This window comes from Scyliorhinus torazame, chromosome 6, assembly GCF_047496885.1.
Source record: "Scyliorhinus torazame isolate Kashiwa2021f chromosome 6, sScyTor2.1, whole genome shotgun sequence".
In the NCBI taxonomy this organism is placed as follows: Eukaryota; Metazoa; Chordata; class Chondrichthyes; order Carcharhiniformes; family Scyliorhinidae; genus Scyliorhinus; species Scyliorhinus torazame.
The window spans coordinates 218998740-219022182 of NC_092712.1; the positions used below are offsets into that span (position 1 = coordinate 218998740).

General features: G+C 46.5%; 1 protein-coding gene across 7 annotated transcripts in view; it reads left to right on the top strand.

Annotated features, from left to right (window-relative positions):
- The window catches only part of skap2 (src kinase associated phosphoprotein 2), a 1200731-nt gene that overhangs the window by 993501 nt on the left and 183787 nt on the right, over positions 1–23443 (top strand). Inside the window, exon 10 of one of the 7 annotated variants that reach the window (XM_072509437.1) lies at positions 1857–2987. The exons of the other annotated variants lie outside the window; for them this stretch is intronic. Coding sequence (XP_072365538.1) covers positions 1857–2029 — 173 coding nt within the window. The 3' untranslated portion in view covers positions 2030–2987. Of the gene's footprint in view, positions 1–1856; positions 2988–23443 lie in introns of those variants that run through there. 7 annotated transcript variants of the gene reach the window in all.

Here is a 23443-nt window from a genome sequence, read left to right on the forward strand (position 1 = left end):
TTTACATATGCAGGCAGATGAAAAGTGAGCAGAAGTTCATCAAGTAGTATTGCCGGTAGGGTATAAAAAGGAGATGTTGTGAGTTGCACATGAGTTACCAGTGGGAGGTCATTTGGGAGTAAGGAAAACTCAAGCTAAAATACAAAAACATTTTTATTGGCCTGGACTACATAAAGATGTAGTTAAATTTTGTCAATCATGTCACACATGTCAAGTGGTAGGGAAACCTCAAGCAGTGATTAAACCAGCGCCCTTAATACCCATTCCAGCATTTGAGGAACCTTTTACAAGGGTCTTAATTGATTGCGTAGGACCGCTTCCCAAAGCGAAAAGTGGGAATCAATATCTTTTGACTATAATGGATGTGTTTACTAGGTTTCCAGAGGCCATTCCAGTACACAATATTACAGCTAAAAAGATTGCAGAGGAGTTACTTAAATTCTTTACTAGATATGGACTACCCACAGAAATACAATTGGATCAAGGATCAAATTTTACCTGAAGGTTATTCAAAGAGGTTATGGATAGCTTAGGAATAAAACAATTTAAATCAACTGCGTACCACCCAAAATCACAGGGAGCGTTAGAAAGGTGGCATCAGACATTAAAGACAATGTTGAGGGCTTATTGTCAAGATTATCAGACGATTGGGATAAAAGAATTCCATTTGTACTGTTTGCAATTAGGGATGCACCTAATGAGTCAACCAAATTCATTCCTTTTGAACAAATTTTTGGTCATGAGGTAAGAGGACCACTTAAATTGATTAAGGAAAGATTGGTGAGTGAGAAATTGAAACTTACATTATTAGATTACATGCAAATTTTAGGGAACGATTAAATAGAGCAGGGGAATTGGCGAGACAACATTTAAAAGTTGCACAAAATGTGATGAAACGGGTAGTGGACAAGAAATCCAAAGTTTGTAGTTTTGCCAGTGGAGATAAAGTTTTAGTATTGTTCCCAGTGGTAGGTGAACCTTTAAAAGCAAGGTTTTGTGGACCTTATCAGATTGAAAGGAAATTAAGTGAGGTGAATTATGTGGTAAGAACGCCAGATAGAAGGAAAACTCACCGAGTGTGACATGTGAATATGCTTAAAAGGCACTTTGAAAGGGAAGAAGAGCAAACGGAGGAGGTTTTAATGAGTCTAACTCAAAGTGACGAACCAAATCCAGATGACTGTGAATTTGACATACCTCAAATTAAATGAGAAAACGAAGATGTTCTTAAAAATTGGGATAAATTGTTGAGCTGCCTTCCAGAGGAAAAACGGACTGACCTGAAAGAGTTATTGATATCACATCGGCAAGTTTGTGGAGATAAATTGGGAAGTACTAAAATGGCTATACATGATGTAGATGTGGGAAATGCTGTTCCAATCAAACAACATCCATTTAGACTTAACCCTTTAAAATTGGCACAGGTTAACAAAGAGATTGAAAGTATGCTTAAAAATGGCATAATTGAAGTGGGTTTCAGCCAATGGAGCTCGCCCATAGTGATGGTACCTAAACCAGATGGTACCCAACGGTTGTGTCTGGACTATAGAAAGGTTCATGCAGTTACAAGAACGGACTCTTATCCTATCCCACGTTTGGAGTGTTGCATTGAGAAAGTGGGACAATCAGCTTTTATTTCCAAATTGGATTTACTTAAAGGTTACTGGTAGGTACCTTTATCCGAAAGGGCGAAAGAGATTTCAGCTTTTGTGACTCCAGATGGTATATTCCAATTCAAAGTTATGCCATTTGGCATGAAAAACGCACCAGCCACATTTCAACAGTTAACTAACAAAGTTGATTCAGGATTACCCCATTGTGCTGTATACATTGACGATGTGGTAATTTTCCACCAGACATGGACAGAACATTTAAAACATCCGATGCAGTTATTCGATCAACTTCAGGAGGCGGGTTTGGTGGTAAACCTAGCGAAAAATGTTTTTGGAAAAGCCCAAGTCACTTTGCTTGGCCATACAATCGGACAGGGTCGAATGGTCCCACGGGATGTGAAAACAAAAGTTATTGAGGAGTTTCCAATACCCTCGACACAAAGGGAAATAATGCGATTTCTTGGCATGAGTGGATTCTACCAGAAGTTTGTGCCGAACTTTAGCAGCATGTTTCTTCCACTGACGGACTTGCTAAGAAAGCGTAGTGAATTTAAATGGACAGCGGAGTGTCAACAGGTATTTGACTGCCTGAAGGCTGTGCTAACAAATGCTCCTGTGTTGGAGAATTACAAGGGACTCTGTGATCAGATTGAACTAAAGTATCTGACTTCAAAGAGAAATGCTGAGGCATAGAGAAATGGATGGATCGTGCAGAGACCTTCCTGCCCAAAGAGATGTCAATCAAGAGGATTCCAGTTGGAGGAAGACGAACTAAAATTAACTTTGTTATTATAAATGTTTGCGTGTTTTGTTTTGTAAAAAAAGAAATGTATATTTACTGTTCATATTTCTGAAAGGAAAGTGTAAAGGTGAAAAATGAAACCATCTTGAAGTTGATGGGTTTTTTTTCCTTGGGGCGAGGTGTCATGTGAGAGTAATTTTAAGAAATGGGTGTTTATAAAATAGCTGTAGTGGATGTACGTTTAAGAAATAAGTGTTTTTCAGTGATGTCAGAGTGTGGGTGCAGCTGGGCTGTCTGTCTCCTTTTACTTTCGCTTTGGGCTGGCTGCTACAGAGTGTGTTTAGTTTTGTTTTAGATTTGGAGAAGCTGCAGTCACAGCAAGATGTGTAATCTCTGCTAAAGAATGTCCATTTGGTGATTTCAAAGTGGTAACTGCTCTCAGTAAGTTAAACCTAATGTTTTTCTGTAAAAGGGGTTCTTTTTTGTCTGATGGATGTTGCAAGGAAAGATTAAGAGTTACTTATAGAGTACTGTATTCTTTGGGGGATTTCTTGGTGTTGATGGTTGTTGAGATGTTCACTGGGTTTATAAAGTCTTAACTGGTTTCATAAATAAAATTGTTTTAATTTAAACGTATTGTAGGTCTCTGTTGCATCTCACCTAAAAAGTAAGCCCGTGTGTTCCTCATAACCACAATCTATTAAAAGTTGTGGGTCAGGTGAACTCCATGATACACTTTGGGGTTCTCTAAACCCTGGCCCATAACAATGCTGTTTCTGAAGCTTACTTTGAGCTTCATAGGAACAGTGCAGCAGGCCAAGGATACAGATGTCAGTGTGAGAGCAAGGTGGAGAATTAAAATGACAGGCCACTGGAAGCATGCTTGTGGACAGAATGACGGTGTTCCACAAAGTGGTCACCCATCTGCGTTTAGTCTCCCCAGTGAAGAGGAAACCGCGTTGTGAGAAATTAATGCAGTAGACTAGATTGAAAGAAGTACACACAAATTGCTGCTTCACCTGGAAAGAGTGTTTTGGGATCTTAGATAGTGATGAGGTAAAAGGCCAGGTGTTGCATCTCCTGCATTTCCGTGGAAAGGTGCTGTGGGAAGGGGTCAGGGAGTTGGGGATGATTGAGACGTCGACCAGGGTATCACGGAGAAAACAGTCCTTACAGAAAGCTGAAGATCGATGGAAAGATGTGTTTGGTGGTGACATCACGTACAAGATGGTGGTACTTGTGTTGATTTTTAAAAAATCTTTTTATTCTCCTCATTTTCAACATTTTCATCAAATAAGCAACAAAAGAAACAACAAACAAAAAACAAATACAATAACAATCGCCCAAGAAAAACAGCACCTCTTCAATATACCAAAACATCCGCTTGTGCATTCCAGGTAAACAATAAATGTCAATCAGTAAACAGTACAATCATAACCCCACCCACCCCCATGTTCAATGGCAACCAGTTATCGAAAACAGTCCCAATGAATTGTAGAACCCTTCCTTCATCCCCCTCAGCTCAAACATCACCTTCTCGAGAGTCAGAATTTCAAATAGGTCCCCCCGCCAAGCTGAGGCACAGGGTGGAAACGCTGAACTCCACCCCAACAGGACCCGCCTCCGGGCAATCAGTGAGGCGAAGGCTAAAACATCTGCCCCCGCACCCGCCTGCAGCTCGAGCCGGTCGATACCCCGTAAATGGCTTCCAGGAGACCCGGTTCCAAGTTCAGTTGTAGTACCCCTGAGATGATACCGAAAACCTCCCTCCACTACCTCTTCAGCTTCTGACAGGATCAAAATGTATGTACATGGTTTGCGGGGGCCCTTCCACAATGATTACACATGTCCTCCACTCCCTCAGAGAGTCAGCCCATCCTCGCCCTTGTGAGGTGTGTCCTATGTACGACCTTCAGCTGTATCAGCCCCAACCTCGCGCATGAGATTGAGGCATTCACCCTTCGGAGCATCTCACACCACAGACCTTTTTCCAAAACCTCCCCCAACTCTTCTTCCCACTTGGCTTTCTACCCTCCATGGACATCCTGTCCTCTCCCAAAATCCTCTCGTAGATCATCGACACCACCCCTTTCGCCATTCCCCCTGCTGTCAATATCTCTTTGAGGGGTTCGGCACGATCGGGAAGCTTTAAACCTCCTTCCTAGCAAAGTCCCGGAGCTGCAGGTACCTAAACCCTTCCCCTTGCCCCAGTCCAAATTTCTTCCCCAACTCTTCCAACCTCGCAAAATGTACCCTGAGGAAAAGGTCTTTCAGTACCCTAATCCCCCTCTACTCCCATCTCTAAAACCTTCCATCCAGTCTTCCCAGCTGAAACCTGTGATTCCTCCTGAATGAGTGTCATTGGCAAGGCCAGCATTTTCTGCCATCCACAATTGCCCTTGAACTGAAGGATTTGCAAGGACATTCCAGTGGACTGTTAAAGAGTGAACCACATTTCTGTGGGTCTGGAGTCGCGTGTAGGCCAGACCAGATAAGGATGGCAGACTTCCTGACTATAATCTGATAGTTGTCATTGTCATCATCACTGAGACTGGCTTTATTTTCCAAATTTATTTCTGGAATTTTCAATTCCACCTGCTGACTTGGTAGGATTGAACCCATGTCCCCAAGGAATTCGCCATGGCCTCAGGATTGCTAGTCCAGTGACATGATAGATCACTGCCCTGTCTGCCCCGCAAGATGCATTTAATGACCTTGAACACTGCATCCAAGTTCAAGAGCTTGAATACTGCCATTGTTCTCCAAAGCTATTAGTCCCACTGCCTTCAGAGTGTGGATTTGGAGGTGCTTATGATTCCTGCCGATACAGAACATCTTTCCTCCTTTCCGTCATCTTCAGAAAGGCCTATAGTCCAACATTCAAAAACCAGGAGCCCCATCACTGCCACGTTAATAATAATCTTTATTGTCATAAGTAGGCTTACATTAACACTGCAATGAAGTTACTGTGAAAAGCCCCTAGTCGCCACACGTTCCGGCGCCTGTTTGGGTACACAGAGGGAGAATTCAGAATGTCCAAATTACCGAACAACACGTCTTTTTTGGGGGACTTGTGGGAGGAAACCGGAGCACCAGAGGAAACCCACGCACACACACGGAGAACGTGCAGACTTCGCACAGACAGTGACCCAAGCCGGGAATCGAACCTGGGACCCTGGCACTGTGAGGCAACAAGGCGAACCACACTTCACTATTCCCCATTCCAGATTCACTTCCTGTACTTCCTGCATGACTGCCAATACCTGTTCCAACCAGATAATGTGCTCTGTTTCCACCCTTTAAGCAAGGCAGACTCGCTTTGATTGGCACAAAAGCAAAATAATGCAGATGCTGGAAATCTGGAATGGAAACATTAGAAATGCTCAAAAGGTCAGACAGGATCTGTGGAGAGAAGCAGAGTTGACATTTAAATGTTAACTGCTGTATGTCTATGTAGATCTATACTGTACTGAAGGAGTATTGCACTAATGGAGGTCCCTTTAGGTTGAGACATCAAATTGAGAACCTGCCATTCTACTAAGCGGATTTTAAAGATCCCATGACACTATTTAAAGATGAGGTAGACTGGTATTCTGGCCCCTCAATCATTATCAAATTATTGTCTGTGGGACCTTGCTGAATGCAAATTGGCTTCCATACTTTCCTACAATATTCAAATATACTTAATTTGATGTGAAACACTTTGCGATGTCCTGAGGACATGAAAGTTGGTGTACGAATGAAGGTTCTTACTTTGTTTCTGTCTCTCAGCTGTCAGTTTGGGATCCTCCTGAATCTGGCTGACTTCCATTTGGTAATCTAGATGTGATGAGGGGATGTTTGTTTGACCAAGATGATCTTTGTGAGCTCAGACATGATATAAGACTCGCAAAAGTTAGCTAGCTGTAATCTAACACCATTTGTGCCAGTGTAGTTGCTTTTGTATTTTCTATGATCGTCTTTCATCAAGTTCATTAGGAGAAATACTCTGGTATCCAGATTGATGAAGGTATCCAGAAATTAAATCCAGAAAGTCTCCTGTTTCAAGTTGGAACCTCAGACTCAACCTTTAGAAATATCCTCCTTTTAACACCCTTAACGTTGACAATGTGAAATACCTGTCATGGAAAACCACATAACACTATTAGTGGCTCAGGTTTCAATAGTGTTGGTGAGACCAAGATACTGGTCATCAATTATTCTTTATATGAATTGTCACATTAATCAAATAATTCTCAAAACACACCCCAGGCCTCCTTCCAGACATTGACTATCCCTTCTTAACAGCTAGCCAGGTTCAGATGCAGAATTCAAATTGATATCTAATTAGGGTCAGGATACTATACTTCTTAACCCTCTTTCCTACAATTCAAGAGTTAGAGCAAATGTCCCTCTAGAACATAGAACATAGAAAAATACAGCACAGAACAGGCCCTTCGGCCCATGATGTTGTGCCGAACTTTTGTCCCAGATTAAGAACAAATTAATCTACACCCCATCATTCTACCGTAATCCATGTACCTATCCAATAGCCGCTTGAAGGTCCCTAATGTTTTTGACTCAACTACTTCCACAGGCAGTGCATTCCATGCCCCCATTACTCTCTGGGTAAAGAACCTACCTCTGACATCCCCCCCTATATCTTCCACCATTCACCTTAAATTTATGTCCCCTTGTAATGGTTTGTTCCACCCGGGGAAAAAGTCTCTGACTGTCTACTCTATCTATTCCCCTGATCATCTTATAAACCTCTATCAAGTCGCTCCTCATCCTTCTCCGTTCTAATGAGAAAAGGCCTAGCATCCTCAACCTTTCCTCGTAAGACCTCCTCTCCATTCCAGGCAACATCCTGGTAAATCTCCTTTGCACCTTTTCCAAAGCTTCCACATCCTTCCTAAAATGAGGCGACCAGAACTGTACACAGTACTCCAAATGTGGCCTTACCAAGGTTTTGTACAGTTGCATCATCACCTCACGGCTCTTAAATTCAATCCCTCTGTTAATGAACGCTAGCACACCATAGGCCTTCTTCACTGCTCTATCCACTTGAGTGACAGCTTTCAAAGATCTATGAACATAGACCCCAAGATCTCTCTGCTCCTCCACATTGCCAAGAACCCTACCGTTAACTCTGTATTCCGCATTCATATTTGTCCTTCCAAAATGGACAACCTCACACTTTTCAGGGTTAAACTCCACATGCCATTTCTCAGCCCAGCTCTGCATCCTATCTATGTCTCTTTGCAGCCGACAACAGCCCTCCTCACTATCCACAACTCCACCAATCTTCGTATCGTCTGCAAATTTACTGACCCACCCTTCAACTCCCTCATTCAAGTCATTAATGAAAATCACAAACAGCAGAGGACCCAGAACTGATCCCTATGGTACTCCACTGGTAACTGGGCTCCAGGCTGAATATTTGCCATCCACCACCACTCTCTGCATCTGAACCTGGCTAACTGTTAAGAAGGGATAGTCAATGTCTGGAAGGAGGCCTGGGTGTGTTTTGAGAATTATTTGATTAATGTGACAATTCATGTAAAGGATAATTGATGACCAGTATCTTGGTCTCACCAACACTCTCTGACTTCTATCGGTTAGCCAGTTCGTTATCCAACTGGCCAAATTTCCCACTATCCCATGCCTCCTTACCTTCTGCATAAGCCTACCATGGGGATCTTATCAAATGCCTTACTAAAATCCATGTACACTACATCCACTGCTTTACCTTCATCCACGTGCTTGGTCACCTCCTCAAAGAATTCAATAAGACTTGTGAGGCAAGACCTACCCCTCACAAATCCGTGCTGACTATCCCTAATCAAGCAGTGTCTTTCCAGATGCTCAGAAATCCTATCCCTCAGTACCCTTTCCATTACTTTTCCTACCACCGAAGTTAGACTAACTGGCCTGTAATTCCCAGGATTATCCTTATTCCCTTTTTTGAACAGGGGCACGACATTCGCCACTCTTCAATCCCCTGGTACCACCCCTGTTGACAGTGAGGACGAAATGACTATTGCCAACGGCTCTGCAATTTCATCTCTTGCTTCCCATAGAATCCTTGGATAAATCCCGTCAGGCCCGGGGGACTTGTCTATCCTCAAGTTTTTCAAAATGCCCAACACATCTTCCTTCCTAACAAGTATCTCCTCGAGCTTACCAGTTTGTTTCACACTGTCCTCGCCAACAATATGGCCCCTCTCATTCGTAAATACTGAAGCAAAGTACTCGTTCAAGACCCCTCCTGCCTCTTCAGACTCAATGCACAATCTCTTTTTTAAAATAATTTTTATTAAAGGTTTTCATAAAATATCAATAACAAAATGAGAAAGGAAAAAGAACCCAACAGGGTTAAGTACAAAACACAATCTAAAAAAGCAACCCCCCAAACCCCTCCCCCCTGTACATAAATAATAAATTAACATTAACACCCCGACTTAAGACAACAGGTGTATACACCCCCTCAGACACTCCAGTGTAAATAACATAAACAAAAATAAAGTAACCCCCCCCACCCCCCAAGCTGCTGCTGCCATTGACCAATGTCTATCGTTCTGCCAGAAAGTCTAAGAACGGTTGCCACCGCCTAAAGAAACCTTGTACCGACCCTCTCAAGGCGAATTTCACCCTCTCCAATTTAATGAACCCTGCCATATCGCAGATCCAGGATTCCACTCTTGGGGGCCTTGTATCTTTCCACTGAAGAAGAATCCTTCGCCGGGCTACCAGGGACGCAAAGGCCAGAATTCCGGCCTCTTTCGCCTCCTGCACTCCCGGCTCCTCTGCCACCCCAAATATTGCGAGCCGCCAGCCCGGTTTGACCCTGGATCCTACCACCCTCGACACCGTTCTTGCTACGCCCTTCCAAAATTCGTCCAGCGCTGGGCATGCCCAGAACATATGGGTGTGATTTGCTGGGCTCCCTGAGCACCTAACACACCTGTCCTCACCCCCAAAGAACCTGCTCATCCTTGTCCCGGTCATGTGTGCCCTGTGCAGCACCTTAAACTGTATGAGGCTGAGCCTCGCGCACGAAGAGGAAGAATTCACCCTCCCTAGGGCACCCTCCTCCCACTTACCTTTCAACTCCACCACCGAGGCATCCTCCTCCTGCATCACCTGGTAAGTTTCCGAGATCTTCCTCACTCCCACCCACTTCCCCACTCCCCCCCCCCCCCCCCCCCGAGAGCACCCTGTCCTGTACTGTGTGTGGCAGTAGCCGTGGGAATTCCACCACCTGCCGTCTGGCAAACGCCCTTACCTGTAAGTACCTGAAGGTGTTCCCCGGGGGGAGCCCATACTTCTCCTCCAGCTCACCCAAGCTTGCGAACTTCCCGTCCACAAACAGGTCCCCCAACTTTCGTATGCCTGCCCTATGCCACTCCGAAAACCCTTCACCTGCTCTTCCTGGGGCAAACCGGTGGCTCCCCCGTAATGGGGTCCACGCCGAGGCCCTAACTTCCCCCCTATGCCGCCTCCACTGCCCCCAAATTTTGAGGGCCGCCACCACCACCGGGCTCGTGGTACACCTCCTTGGAGGGAGCGGCAGCGGCGCCGTTGCCAGCGCCCCCAGACTCGTACCCACACAGGACGCCGTCTCCAGCCTCTTCCATGCAGCCCCCTCCCCCTCCATCACCCACTTGCGCACCATTGTCGCATTGGCGGCCCAGTAGTACCCACAGAGGTTGGGCAGCGCCAGCCCCCCCTATCTCTACTCCGCTCCAGGAACACCCTTCTCACCCTCTGAGTCCCTTGCGCCCACACAAACCCCATTATACTCCTGTTAACCCGCCTGATAAAAGCCTTCGGGTTAAACACGGGGAGGCACTGGAACAGGAACAAAAACCTTGGGAGCACCGTCATTTTGATTGACTGCACCCTACCCGCCAGGGACAGCGGCAACGCGTCCCACCTCTTGAACTCCTCCTCCATTTGCTCCACCAGCTTTGTAAAGTTAAGCCTATGCAGGGCCCCCCAGCTCCTGGCCACCTGGACCCCCAAATATCTGAAACTCCTCTCCGCCCTTTTTAGTGGGAGCTCGCCAATCCCCCTCTCCTGGTCCCCTAGCTGAACTACGAACAGCTCGCTCTTCCCCATATTGAGCTTGTACCCCGAAAAGTCCCCGAATTCCCTAAGGATCCTCATTACCTCTGGCATTCCTCCCACCGGGTCCGCCACATACAGCAGCAGGTCGTCCGCATAAAGCGACACCCTATGCTCCTCCCCACTCCGCACCAACCCCCTCCAGTTCCTCAACTCTCTCAGTGCCATAGCCAGAGGTTCAATCGCCAGTGCGAAGAGCAGGAGGGACAGGGGACACCCCTGTCTCGTCCCTCGGTTCAACCGAAAGTACTCAGACCTCCTCCTATTTGTGGCCACACTCGCCATCAGGACCTCATACAACAGCCTAACCCACCTGACAAACCCCTCCCCAAACCCGAACCTCTTCAGCACCTCCCACAGGTACCCCCACTCTACCCTATCGAAGGCTTTCTTTTTGCTCACCCTCGACGTTTTTCTTTGGGTTTTTTTTCCTCCTGGGGTTTTTTTTCCTCCTGTGTCTTCACTGTGCCTCCTCCGTGCCTTCTCCCTGCTTCTGCCGCCTCCGTGGACCCTGGGACCGGGCTTAAAGCCCCGAAAATGCCATTCCCGAATGGGAGCCCTCCATTGTGCGGCCGCCTCCCGCCCGCCGTCACCGGAAGTCCAGTTCAGGCATTAACAAGCACGGGTCAATTCTCTGCAGGTTTGAAAAGGGGTGGAGTAAAAGTTCTCTACCAGACGTCATTTTGTCACCACCCTTCTTTTGTTTAAACAAGAAACATGATCATGTACATATTTTATGTACCCATCTGTCCTTTACTCATAATTCTACGATCTCAGAATTAATACATCTGCGTTGTGTCAGGGAAGTTGTAACCCGGGACTAATCCAACGTCGGATTAGTCATATGTATTTCAACTATCTTAACTTCCAATGAACACCATAAAACTAATATTTTCTTATTCTTACATACGTGATTTTGCACCGTGATTAAAATTCCTCGTGTATCAAAATTACCCTGGAAATGTCAATGATAACCCTTGAAAAGAAAAATTTGTTAATTACACTCAAACTATGGTCTTTCAGTCACAATGTCAGACGACAAACAAATATCACCACACTCACAAAGGAAACCTAGCACTTCAGTGCTTTAATCAAAATTAGTTAGGTAAAAATCCTTATGGTTCCTATTCTAAAGTTCCAAATTATAAACTCAAGGTTACTTCTCAGAAGTTAAATCTTGGCAGAGATATATGAACATTCACAAACCAAACACACACATTCTCACAGCTCGCAAATATCAGAGTTAACTGTTAGCCCTCTCTCATGGCTACAGATTCTCAAAGAGACAGCAGTTTCACAATCGCTTAATTAAAATACTGAACAAGATCTTCCATTCTACTTCATCATAAAACTTTATCTATTTTAGTCCATTTAAGTCAATTTCCACTGATTGATTTTATAGGCATTAACTATTCTTAGAGATGTATATTTATATATATTTTTTTTCAGATGACCTGCTTGCTGAAATGGTTAAATTTTGTACAGAACCTAAGGGGGCGGAGAATGGGTGGAGAAATTGGAATGATGCCATTTGCGTCTTTTACATAGTCTCAAACTTTACTTATTTTTCCTTTAATGTTACTCTAATTTCTTTCTTGTTCTTTAAACTGATTTCAGTGTTCAATGTTCGCCAGTTAACCAGTGTTTGAAAGAGATCTTACTATTTTTTTGAACTCAAATGAATTGAATTACTGTCGAGTTTATCTGGACGGCTTGAATGGCTTAATCTCAAACTGAAATCCGATCTCGCAAATTTGAAACGATATGAAGTTCTTCTGGACAAGAATCCATTGTTAAGTTTCTAACCTTAATATTGTATTTACTTTACTCCCCTTTTTTTTGTGTGTGTTTTGGGAGGGGGATTTTTCATCCTCCGATAGTTCTGAACAAAAAGCTTGTTGAGCTTTTCAGCCCCTTTTTTTTTTACTGTGCCGCAGAGTGTCTTATTGAAATCCACCCGGCTTCCACTTTTATTAATTGGGTTACAACGTTTTGGGGTGAGCAAAAGGGACATTGTACCTTCTCCTCCTCATTCCTCAATGACCATGAGGTCTGATCTTTTGGATTTTTACTTTATTTGATTTTTGTTTTCCTTTGGACATGTCTAAACTTTTCGTTAATTTAATGTGTCCATCCCCAGGGAGCCTGTTTCTTTCCCCTCTCCTTGAGCCATTTAGGAGTGCTGCATGATCTTTTGGGCTAATTGAGTTAGATTTCCCGAATTCTGTCTTATGCCAGCAATGCCAACTATGACTGTGGTGTCCTGATTCCCCGCAATGTTTACAGTTCCCTTTCTTTACCCAACAGTTGTTAGCCATAATTGTAACTGTTTCCTGTGATTCTTTTGCCGGTTTGCACAATCTGTACTGCCGCTATCTTTTCTTGCTTTATTTCTATGCTTAAAATGATTTGGTGTGAATGTGGGAGAGTGAGAGCTCAATTCCTTTAAAATAGCCTGTTTTCCAAACGGTCGGAAGGCTTTATATCTGTCATTTACATTATTAGCATAACGCTGCATGGGGGTGCACTTAATTTCTGACATTTAGAACATAGAACACCTTAGTGTCCAAAATTGCCCTTAGTGTTGGGTGGGGTTACTGGGTTATGGGGATAGGGTGGCGGTGTTGACCTTGGGTAGGGTGCTCTTTCCAAGAGCCGGTGCAGACTCGATGGGCCGAATGGCCTCCTTCTGCACTGTAAATTCTATGATAATCTATGATTACAGCGCAGTACAGGCCCTTCGGCCCTCGATGTTGCACCGACCTGTGAAACCACTCTAAAGCCCATCTACACTATTCCCTTATCGTCCATATGTCTATCCAATGACTATTTGAATGCCATTAGTGTTGGCGAGTCCACTACTGTTGCAGGCAGGGCATTCCACGCCCTTACTACTCTCTGAGTAAAGAACCTACCTCTGACATCTGTTCTTCTAACTGGTGAACTAAGATGACTCCTGCCTTATTTGTTTTTGCCGTATCTTGCTTTTGTTTATCCCACCATTTTCTTTGTTCTATGGGGGCTGCGTTGGGATCCCACCCATCTCTGATCATTGTTTTTTTGTACCAGAGTATTTTGCTCTTGTCCGTACACCAGACGCATGGATCCCGGGGGCCCCAGAAAAGCGGCCTTGTGCCTCTCTTTTCCATGATGTGTTAACTGTGTCGTCTCTATCAAACGCGTATCTGGTGTACTAGGCGACTTGAGTTCAGAGGCTTTTACCTATCATCCACTCACGTAGGGTGGCGGTCCTGGCTTGTCACTGTGTCACGGCAAATTCCGCAACCATTAGCACTCAACAGTGCGTCTCTGATCCCCAACTAGCTCTGGCCTTCACGTGAGAGCTCAATTGCCCCCTTAATTCAGGCTCAGCATGGGTCCTCGATCAGCCGATTATTAGTATATTAAATGGTATAGCGGACCAACAAAACAAAACCCCCCAAAAATTTTGAACTGAGACTTTACTCACTTGGCCTTGATATCAGATTCGTTGGATGTTGCTTCGCTGTCCCTGCGTCTCGTCGTGTGACTAATTTCTGGCGGTCAAAGGTTTGACTACTCGCCTTGTCCACCGGCTCGATCGGCGACCGGCTCAGCAACATCCTGCAGACTACGCCATTTGTTAGAGGTGAAAATATTCATACACAGGCCTTTTTGGATGAGTAAAGAAGCAGTTTATTATATCAGAATTCTGGGAGAAAGGCCTGTGGCTCCGCAGCCTTTAGACAGCACTCTTTCCCACTTGAGCTAAGGTTCGCATTGGGTTAATATACAGATTCAAGGGGTGGAAATAGTCCTATTCTCATTTACATACAGTCAATCAACTATATTTGCGTCACAATTCATTACATGCAGTCAATCAATTTTCTTAGCATCCCAGTTATCACATATATGGTTAAAGTGGGTGTTGTCTTACCTGCCCCTAACTTCATGCAAATGTCGCTCAAGACTAACATAAGGATATGTCCTGTCTGCAGCTGGGGACCTTGAGCTTATTAAGGATACATTGCATTCCTTGTTCTGTGAAGCTGTTATCAGCGGCTTTTAAAATACTCCCTATACATACCCACGCCTGGTTCTCATGAGGTAGTTTACACGGTTTGTAACTTATTGTTCAGGAATGTGGCTAGTTCAGCCATTTTGTGTTTTTGGTATTGCTTTAATCGCGAATAACCATTTTGTGTCCTTTCTGATATTAACAAGGATTGTGTATACACTATCTATTTCTACAAATGGCCTCTTCTAAACAGGCATCTAAGCCAATGAGTTCCTTTTGTCTCAGCAGAACTATTCAAACGTAATATAGGAGCAAAAATTTAGTTACAGAGCCACCTATAATTTATATCATAGTCCAGTATCAGAAAATATCCCCCAATAAGATTGAAACTGTTTTCCAAATCTGTTTGAAACGTTTAATATTCCAAACTCAATCAGGAGTCTGTGGTGATATGCCTGTAAGCAATATCATAGATGGATGATGTGCGACCTCCAACCAATAGGTGGCAATGCAGACAAACCATGCGGTCTCAAGACAGTGGTCATGTAAGGAAGACTCCAATATAAGTGGGGGCAAATCCAGCTACCACCAGATGGTTGTAGGAGATGGTAGTAAGACACACAGGTGAACAGTCGTGCTAGGTGTAATTCCAGAGGAGTACAAAGAAACCCCATGATAACTTGCTCTGGAACAGATAGCTATCTTACCACGTGTGATTCAATAAAGATCCTGGTTTGGACAAGTCAAGGTGTTTGGTAGATTCCTTTGCAAGACATCGAAAGTCAAAGACAATAGAGTCCAAATTGGATATGTTAGTTGTTTGCTTGAGATCAGAACTAGTGTGAATCCTGTCCACTGATTAGGCAAATAGGCTGTATTTTTTGTTGCTTCAACTCCATTCACACCAAGTCCCATTCATTCATCACCCTTGTGCTCACCGGCCTACATTGGTTACCCGCCGGGTGATCCCTTGATTTTAAAATTCTCATCATTGTTTCCAGATCCCTCATGGCTTTGTCCCTTCCATCTCTACAAGCTCCTCCAGCTCCACAAATCTTAGCGTTCAGTGCACTCCTACAATACTGCAATCTTGTGCATCCCCAATTTTTCTGACAACAATTCCTCTGACCTTTGAAAGCAGAGAGCATCTTGTGTCCACAGAATAATCTATCCTGGTAGAATTATGTATTTATTCTTTCATGGGATGTGGGTGTCATTGGCAAATCCAGCATTCCTTGCTCATTTTGGGTAGCTTGCTAGGCCATTTCAAGGGGTAGCCACATTGCTGTGGGTCTGAAGTCACAAGTAAGCCAGTAAAGATGGCAGATTTCCCTCCCTAAAGGATATTAAACAGCCAGGTGCGTTCTAGCTTTCTAATTCCAGATTTTATGAATTGAATACAAATTCAACCAGCTGCCATGGTGGACTTTGAACCCATGTCCCAACAGTATTAATCTGGACCTCTGGATTGCTAGCCCAGTGACATTAACATTATGCCACCATCTCTCCCCAATTATGGATTGAAACAGAAGGAAAGAGTTTCCTACAACTACTTCAGATAGTGTAAAGACTATTTTCCTTTTTTAAGTTGAATTTTAGTAAAAACAGGAACATTTAAAATCCATTGCGTAAAGAAAAATTATTTTTAAAATAGTATATGTGAAACAAGTAATTGCAATACTTTCATTTCTGGTTTTTGAGTGACCGTGAAGCTCATCGAATTTTAACAGCAGAGCAGGAGGCTATTTAGCCTGTCCGATCTAATCTGGAACTCTGAAAGAGTTATCCATTTCGTGCCATTCCTTTGCCTTTTATCCATATATTTCACAATTTTATTTTGTTCAAATATTAATGGCTGTTGTTTTAATAGCTGTTAAAAAGTTTGCGTCAAGTATTCTACTTCTAGGGCAGCACGGTGACGCAGTGGGTTAGCCCTGCTGCCTCATGGCACGGAGCTCCCAGGTTTGATCCCGGCTCTGCGGTTACTGTCTGTGGGGAGTTTGCACATTCTCCAAGTGTTTGCGTGGATTTCGCTCCCACAACCCAAAGATGTGCGGGGTAGGTGGATTGAACATGCTAAATTGCTCCTTAATTGGAAAAATGAATTGGGTACACTAAGTTAAAATAAAAAGTATTCTACTTCTGAATAAAAGCCTGAAGCTAAAATACCTGCTAACCTTTCTCTGCATTTTAATTCATGCTATCTGGTTATCAATATCAGTTGGAAGCAAAATAATTCATCCCAGACATCTAACACAACTGTGACAGCAAGGAGAGAGCTAGGGCGGGATTCTCCGACCCCCCGCCGTGCCGGAGAATCGCAGGAGGGCGGCGTGAATCCCGCCCCAACGCTGGCTGCCGGATTATCCGGCGCCGTGTTTTCGGCGGGGATGTGAATCGCGTCGCGCCGGTCGGGGGCCGTTGGCAGTGGCCCCCCGGTGATTTTCTGCTCCACGATGGGCCGAGTGGTGCCCGTTTTCGGCCAGTCCTGCCGGTGTAAATCAAACAAGGTCCTCACCGGCGGCCTGCGGAGTCCTCCGGGGGGGGGGGGCGTGGCGGGATCTGGCCCCAGGAGGTGCCCCCACGGTGGCCTGGCCCGCAATCGGGGCCCACCGATTCGCGGGCGGGCCTGTGCCCGGGGGGCACTCTTTCCCTCCGCGCCAGCCGCTGTAAATTTCCGCCATGGCCGGCGCGAAGAAGAACCCCCCTGCGCATGCGCTGGGATCACGGCAGCACACGCTGGCGCTCCCGCGCATGCGCCAACTCGCGCCGGCCGGCGGGAGGCCCTTTGGTGCCAGTTGGTGCGGCGCCAACCCCGCCGGCGCTGGCCTAGCCTCTGAAAGTGCGGAGGTTTCCCCGCCGGTTAGGGGAGAATCCCGCCCCTAATGTTTTAAACCAGAGAATCTTGTGCAAACCATTATTGCTTATTTATTTAATCAAATTTCTGAATTCATTTTGAACACTTCTATTTAGTCTCCTCTTCACTTTCAATATTTTTGTGAAGGAAGTTCCAGCGTCTCTAATTTATCCTCATGATTAAGCCCTCTCATCCTTGTTATTGTTTTAGTAATTTGCTTCTGTACCCTCCCAGTTGACACTAGTCAATCTTCCAGCCTCAGAATGAATTAAGTATTTGTCCAGATTCTCAGCCAGGAGTGGGGTAGAACTGTTCTGCAGCCAGGGTAGCATTGCTCAGGACCGCCAAGCTGCCTGATGAGAGCTTTCATTTTATATTTTGAACATCACAATCCAGAGACTAGTACAGGCTTCTCTGCTTTTAAACTCAGAATTATACTTGGACTCCACGGATTAAATGACAAAAGGGGGTTTCACACATTAGGACTGTATTCCCTGGAATCTGGCTGATTAAGGGGTGAATTGATCAAAGTTTTCAAGATATTAAGGAAAATAGATAGGGTAGTTCAAAACTATTTATGCTGGTTGTGGAATCTTGGACTAAGGTCTAAAAATTAGAACTAGACCTTTCACGACTAGAATTAAAAATACAGCTTTACAAGCCATTGTGGTAGAAGGTTGGAATTCTATTCCACAAACAGCAGTTAATGCAAATACATTTGTCAATTTTATAACTGCAATTCATAAATTCTTGCCAACCAAAGGTATTAAGGGATATGGGGCAAAAATGTGTATCTAGTGTTAGATCACAGATCAGGCATGATCACATTGAACAGTGGAATGGCATGAAGTGCTAAATGACCTATACTACTTCCTGGGTTCCTATACACCTGCTCTTCCACCACTGCATGATTGGAACAACCATTAACATTGCATACATCGGACTCCGGTGGCGGCTATGAAGGAGTAAGTCGTACATTTGGTGGCTCCTGCTCTGGTCGGACTTTTGGACCTTTTCCCCCAGACTTTTTTCCGGTTTTAAACTGTGAAATCGAAGGCTGAGGCAATTGGGCACCATTTCCAAGTATCGGTGTACGGAGAAAAGAACCAGAAGTGCACGAAAAGGCAGAAATAGGAAGATAGGTCAGAGCTGTGCTGAAGCTGTAGCAGGAGACAGCATGGCTGAGGACCGGACTCCTGGGGTGTCGGAGCAGCGATCAACGGAGCAGTTGATGCAGGTCATCCAGGACGGCTTTGCCAAGCAGAAACGGGACTGCCTGGACGCGATTAAAGAGTCGGCTGATCGGCTGGAGCACAGATTGGACGCCCAGGATTGGGCGATCTAGAAGGTTGAGAAGGCGTTGACTGAGCAGGAGGAGCATCAAACTGCGGTGGAGCTGGAGGTGGGGATGCTTTGGGACCAGCAGAAAAGGCTTCTGTAGAAGGTGGAGGACCTAGCAAATAGGTCCCACCAGCAGAACTTAAGAATTGTCGGGCTCCCAGAGGGGGCTGAGGGAGCGGATGCGGGGACATGCGTGACGGGTATGTACGAAAGGCTGCTGGGGGAGGGGGCATTCTCCCAACCCTTGGAGGTGGACAGAGCCTACAAAGCGCTTGCGAGGAAACCACAAGTGGGGGACCATCCGAGGGCAATGGTGGTGAGATTCCACAGATTCCTGGACAAGGAATGTATTCTTCAGTGGGCCAAGCGAACGCGGAGCTGTAAATGGGACAACAGTATCCTGCGGGTGTACCAAGACCCGAGTGTGGAGGTGGCTAGGAAAAGGGCAAGCTTCAACCGAGTTAAGTCAATCTTCTTCAAGAAACAGGTGAAGTTTGGACTGCTGTATCCGGCTCGTCTCTGGGTCACATATGAGGACCAGCATCATTATTTTGCGTCACCCGAAGATGCGCTGGACTTTGCTAAAAGAAAAGGACTGGTGGGGGGCTGAGTACTCTCGAACTTTGAGGCAACTGTTGGCTTATATTGTGTCCTTTTCCTTTTTAAATTGTTTTTTTATTCTCCTCTTGAGTTCTGTTTGAGAGGGGGGGGGGGGGAAAGTTTTTTTGATTTCGGGTTTTCTTTTCAGTGGATGTTGGCAATGTTTTTTTTCGTTGATGTGCACTTTTGTGGGGTGGAGATGTGCTTGTTTGAGTTTCGGTGGGTGGTGTTTTCTATTTGCAGCTGGGTGATTATGTGGGGATTGTTAGATGAGGGAATTTGTTTGTACGAGCGGGGTGGAGGGGAGTGAGGGAACAATAGGTGGGAGACTTTTTGGCACCGAGGGCAGGGGCCGCCAAGCTAGCTGGGTGAGCTAGCTCACAGAAGCGCAGTGGGGGGGGGGGGGTGCATATGTTTAGTTTACTGTATGGGTTAGGTTTTAGAGTATTGTTGCTCGGGGGGTGGGGGGGGGGGGGGGGAGTGGGGCAGGGGAGTGGTTCTGCTGACGAGGGAGGGACTTCGGTAGAGGGACAGTGAGGAGGACGGTGGCGGGGGCGGGCCAGAGGAGGCGCGGCGCAGGTGCTGAAGGCTGGCCCAAGAAAGGGGATGGCTGATCGGCGGAAGGAGGGGGGCATGTTGCCCCCAACTAGGCTGATCACCTGGAATGTTCGAGGGTTAAATGGGCTGGTTAAGAGGTCACGTGTGTTTGCGCATCTTAGGGGACTGAAGGCAGACGTGGTAATGTTGCAGGAGATGCACCTTAGAGTAGTGGACCAGGTTAGATTGAGGAAAGGCTGGGTCAGTGAGGTTATCCACTCGGGGCTGGATACAAAGACTAGAGGGGTTGCGATCTTGATTAATAAGATGGTGATATTTGAGGTGGGTAGAACAGTCTCGGATGTGGGGGCTCGGTATATTATGGTTAGTGGTAAGCTGGAGGGAGTGAAGGTAGTGCTGGTTAATGTGTATGTGCCAAATTGGGATGACGTTTATAAAGAGGTTGTTAGGGAAGATACCGGACCTGGACTCGCACAAACTGATCATGGGAGATTATCATAGATTATCATAGAATTTACAGTGCAGAAGGAGGCCATTCGACCCATCGAGTCTGCACTGGATCTTGAAAAGAGCACCCTACCCAAGGTCAACACCTCCACCTATCCCCATAACCCAGTAACCCCACCCAACACTAAGGGCAATTTTGGACACTAAGGGCAATTTATCATGGCCAATCCACTTAACCTGCACATCTTTAGAGGGGACTTTAATACAGTTATTGATCCCGGCCTGGATCGGTCATGCTCGAAAACGGGCAGGGTGCCGGCAAAGGAACTGAAAGGGTTCATGGAGCAGATGGGTGGGGTGGATCCATGGAGATTTAGGCAGCCGAGGGGGAAGGATCTTTCCTTCTCCTCACGCATACATAAGGTATACTCTCGGGTCGATTTCTTTGTTTTGGGTAGGGCCTTGCTGGCAAGGGTTGTGGACATGGGGTATTCGGAGATTACGATCTCGGACCATGCTCCGCACTGGGTTGACCTGCAGGTTTGTACAGATAGCAATCAGCGCCCGCAATGGAGGTTGGATGTAGGACTTTTGGTGGACGAAGCGGTGTGCGTGAGGCTGAGGAATTGCATACAAAATTACCTGGAGGTAAATGATACGGGGGAGGTCTCAGCAGTGATGGTCTGGGAAGCGCTGAAGGCAGTGTGAGAGGAGAGCTGATCTCGATCTGGGCTCACACGGACAGGACGGACAGGGCAGAGACGGACCGACGGTAAAAGAGATTCTACAAGTCGACAGGAGGTACGCGGACACTCCAGAGATAGGGCTTTCAAGGGAACGGCGGGATTGTTTCAGCATGTTGTACAGGTCGGAACCCCCTGCCAGGCCAGAGGGGATGAGGCACTTACTGGAGGGGCTGACTTTCCCGAGGTTGGATGGGGAGCTGGTAGAAGGGCTGGGGGCCCCGATCGGGTTGGAAGAGATAGTGGAGGGCTTGGAGACCATGCAGTCGGGTAAGGCCCCGGGACCGGACGGATACCCAGCTGAGTTCTATAAAAGATTCTCCAGGATATTGGGACTGGTGCTGATGAACGTGTTTAATGAGGCAAGGGAGAGGGGGGTTCTGCCCCAGACGATGTCACAGGCCACGATTTCGCTTATCCTGGAGTGGGACAAGAACCTGGAGCTTTGTCGGTCTTACAGGCCGATTTCCCTTTTGAATATAGATGCCAAACTGCTGGCCAAAATTTTGTCCTCTGGGATTGAGGATTGTGTGCCGAACGTCATTGTGGAGGATCAGACGGGGTTCGTTAAGGGCAGGAAGCTGGTGATCAACGTAAGAAGGCTGTTAAATGTGATCATGATGCCCTCGGAGAGTAGAGAGGTGGAGGTAGTGCTCGCGTTGGATGCGGAGAAAGCTTTTGACCGGGTTGAGTGGGATTATTTATGGGAGGTTCTGGAGCGGTTCGGATTTGGGAGGAGCTTTATTGACTGGGTTAGGTTGCTGTACCAGGTTCCTGTGGCAAGTGTACGGACGAACACGACGACTTCGGACTATTTTAGGCTGCACCGGGGGACGAGGCAGGGATGCCCCCTCTCACCATTGTTTGTGCTGGTATAGAGCCGCTGGCAATTGCTCTGAGAGCCTCAAGGGGCTGGTCTGGGGGAGGAGGGTGGAGCACAGAGTCTTGCTGTATGCGGACGACCTGCGTTTGTATGTTTCGGATCCATTTGAGGGGATGGAAGAAATTATGGGAATTTTAGGGGAATTCGGCCAGTTTTTGGGGTATAAGCTTAATATGGGGAAGAGCGAGATGTTTGTGGTCCAGGCGAGGGGTCCGGAGAGGCGACTGGGGGAGCTGCTATTTAGAGTGATAGGGGACAGTTTCAAGTACCTAGGTATCCAAGTGGCGCGGGATTGGGACCGGCTACATAAATTGAACTTGGCCTGGTTGGTGGATCAGATGAAGGAGGATTTCCGGAGATAGGATGCGCTCCCGTTGTCTCTGGCGACAAGAGTTCAAACGGTAAAAATGACGGTCCTCCCGAGATTCCTCTTTGTTTTTCAGTGTCTCCCCATCTTCATCCCGCGGTCCTTTTTTAAGCGGGTCGATAAAGTAATAGCGGGCTTTGTATGGGGGGCAAGTCCCCGCGAGTGAGGAGGGTAATGCTTGAGCTGAGTCGGGCGGGCTGGCACTGCTGAACTTTAGCAATTATTCCTGGCGGCTAATATAGCCATGATTAGGAAGTGGCTGGTGGGGGGCCGGGGGGTGGGGTCGGCATGGGTGCGTATGGAGGCAGCTTCTTGCAGGGGCACAAGTCTTGGGGCGCTGGTAACTGCGCCTCTGCGGTTCCCGCCGGCGCAGTACTCCACCAGCCCCGTGGTGGTGGCGGCCTTGAGAAACTGGGGGCCGTGGTGGAGACATGTGGGAGCAGTGGGAGCATCCGTCTGGTCCCCAATCTGAATTAATCACCAGTTTGCCCCTGGGAGGATGGACGGGGGGTTCCGAATATGGTGGAGAGCGGGGTGATGCACGATCAATGACCACTAAAGCGAGGTTGTAGTCCAACTGAAGGCTTTAATAAGCTAGATGTTTCCCCCAGCAGTTCAGGTACAGAATGAAGGCTGTTGGGGCGGCATGGGTTCTTATACCACGCCTAGCAGGGCGGAGCTATCATACATTCTAACCAATAGAAAGCATACAGTTTCCACCAATGGTGCTTTAGCCTATCAGGTACCGTAATACCTATCATACCACACGGGGATTGAGAGGATGGGGAACTTGTTTATAGAGGGGATCTTTCCGAGCATGAGGGCTCTGGAGGAGAAGTTTGCATTGGCAAGGGAAAACAAATTTTGATATCTGCAGGTGCGGGACTTTCTGCATAGACCAGTACCAACCTTCCCACTCCTGCCGCTAAGGGGGATTCAGGATAGGGTGGTGTCTAGAGGATGGATAGGAGAGGGAAGCGTCTCTGACATTTATAAGGAACTTATGGAATCAGAGGAGACGCAGACCGAAGAGCTGAAGCAAAAGTGGGAGGAGGAGCTGGGGGGAGAGATAGAGGAGGGCCTTTGGGCGGACGCGTTGAGTAGAGTCAACGCGACCGCGAAGTGTGCCAGGCTCAGCCTGATCCAATTTAAGGTTGTTCACCGGTCTCACATGACAATGGCCCGG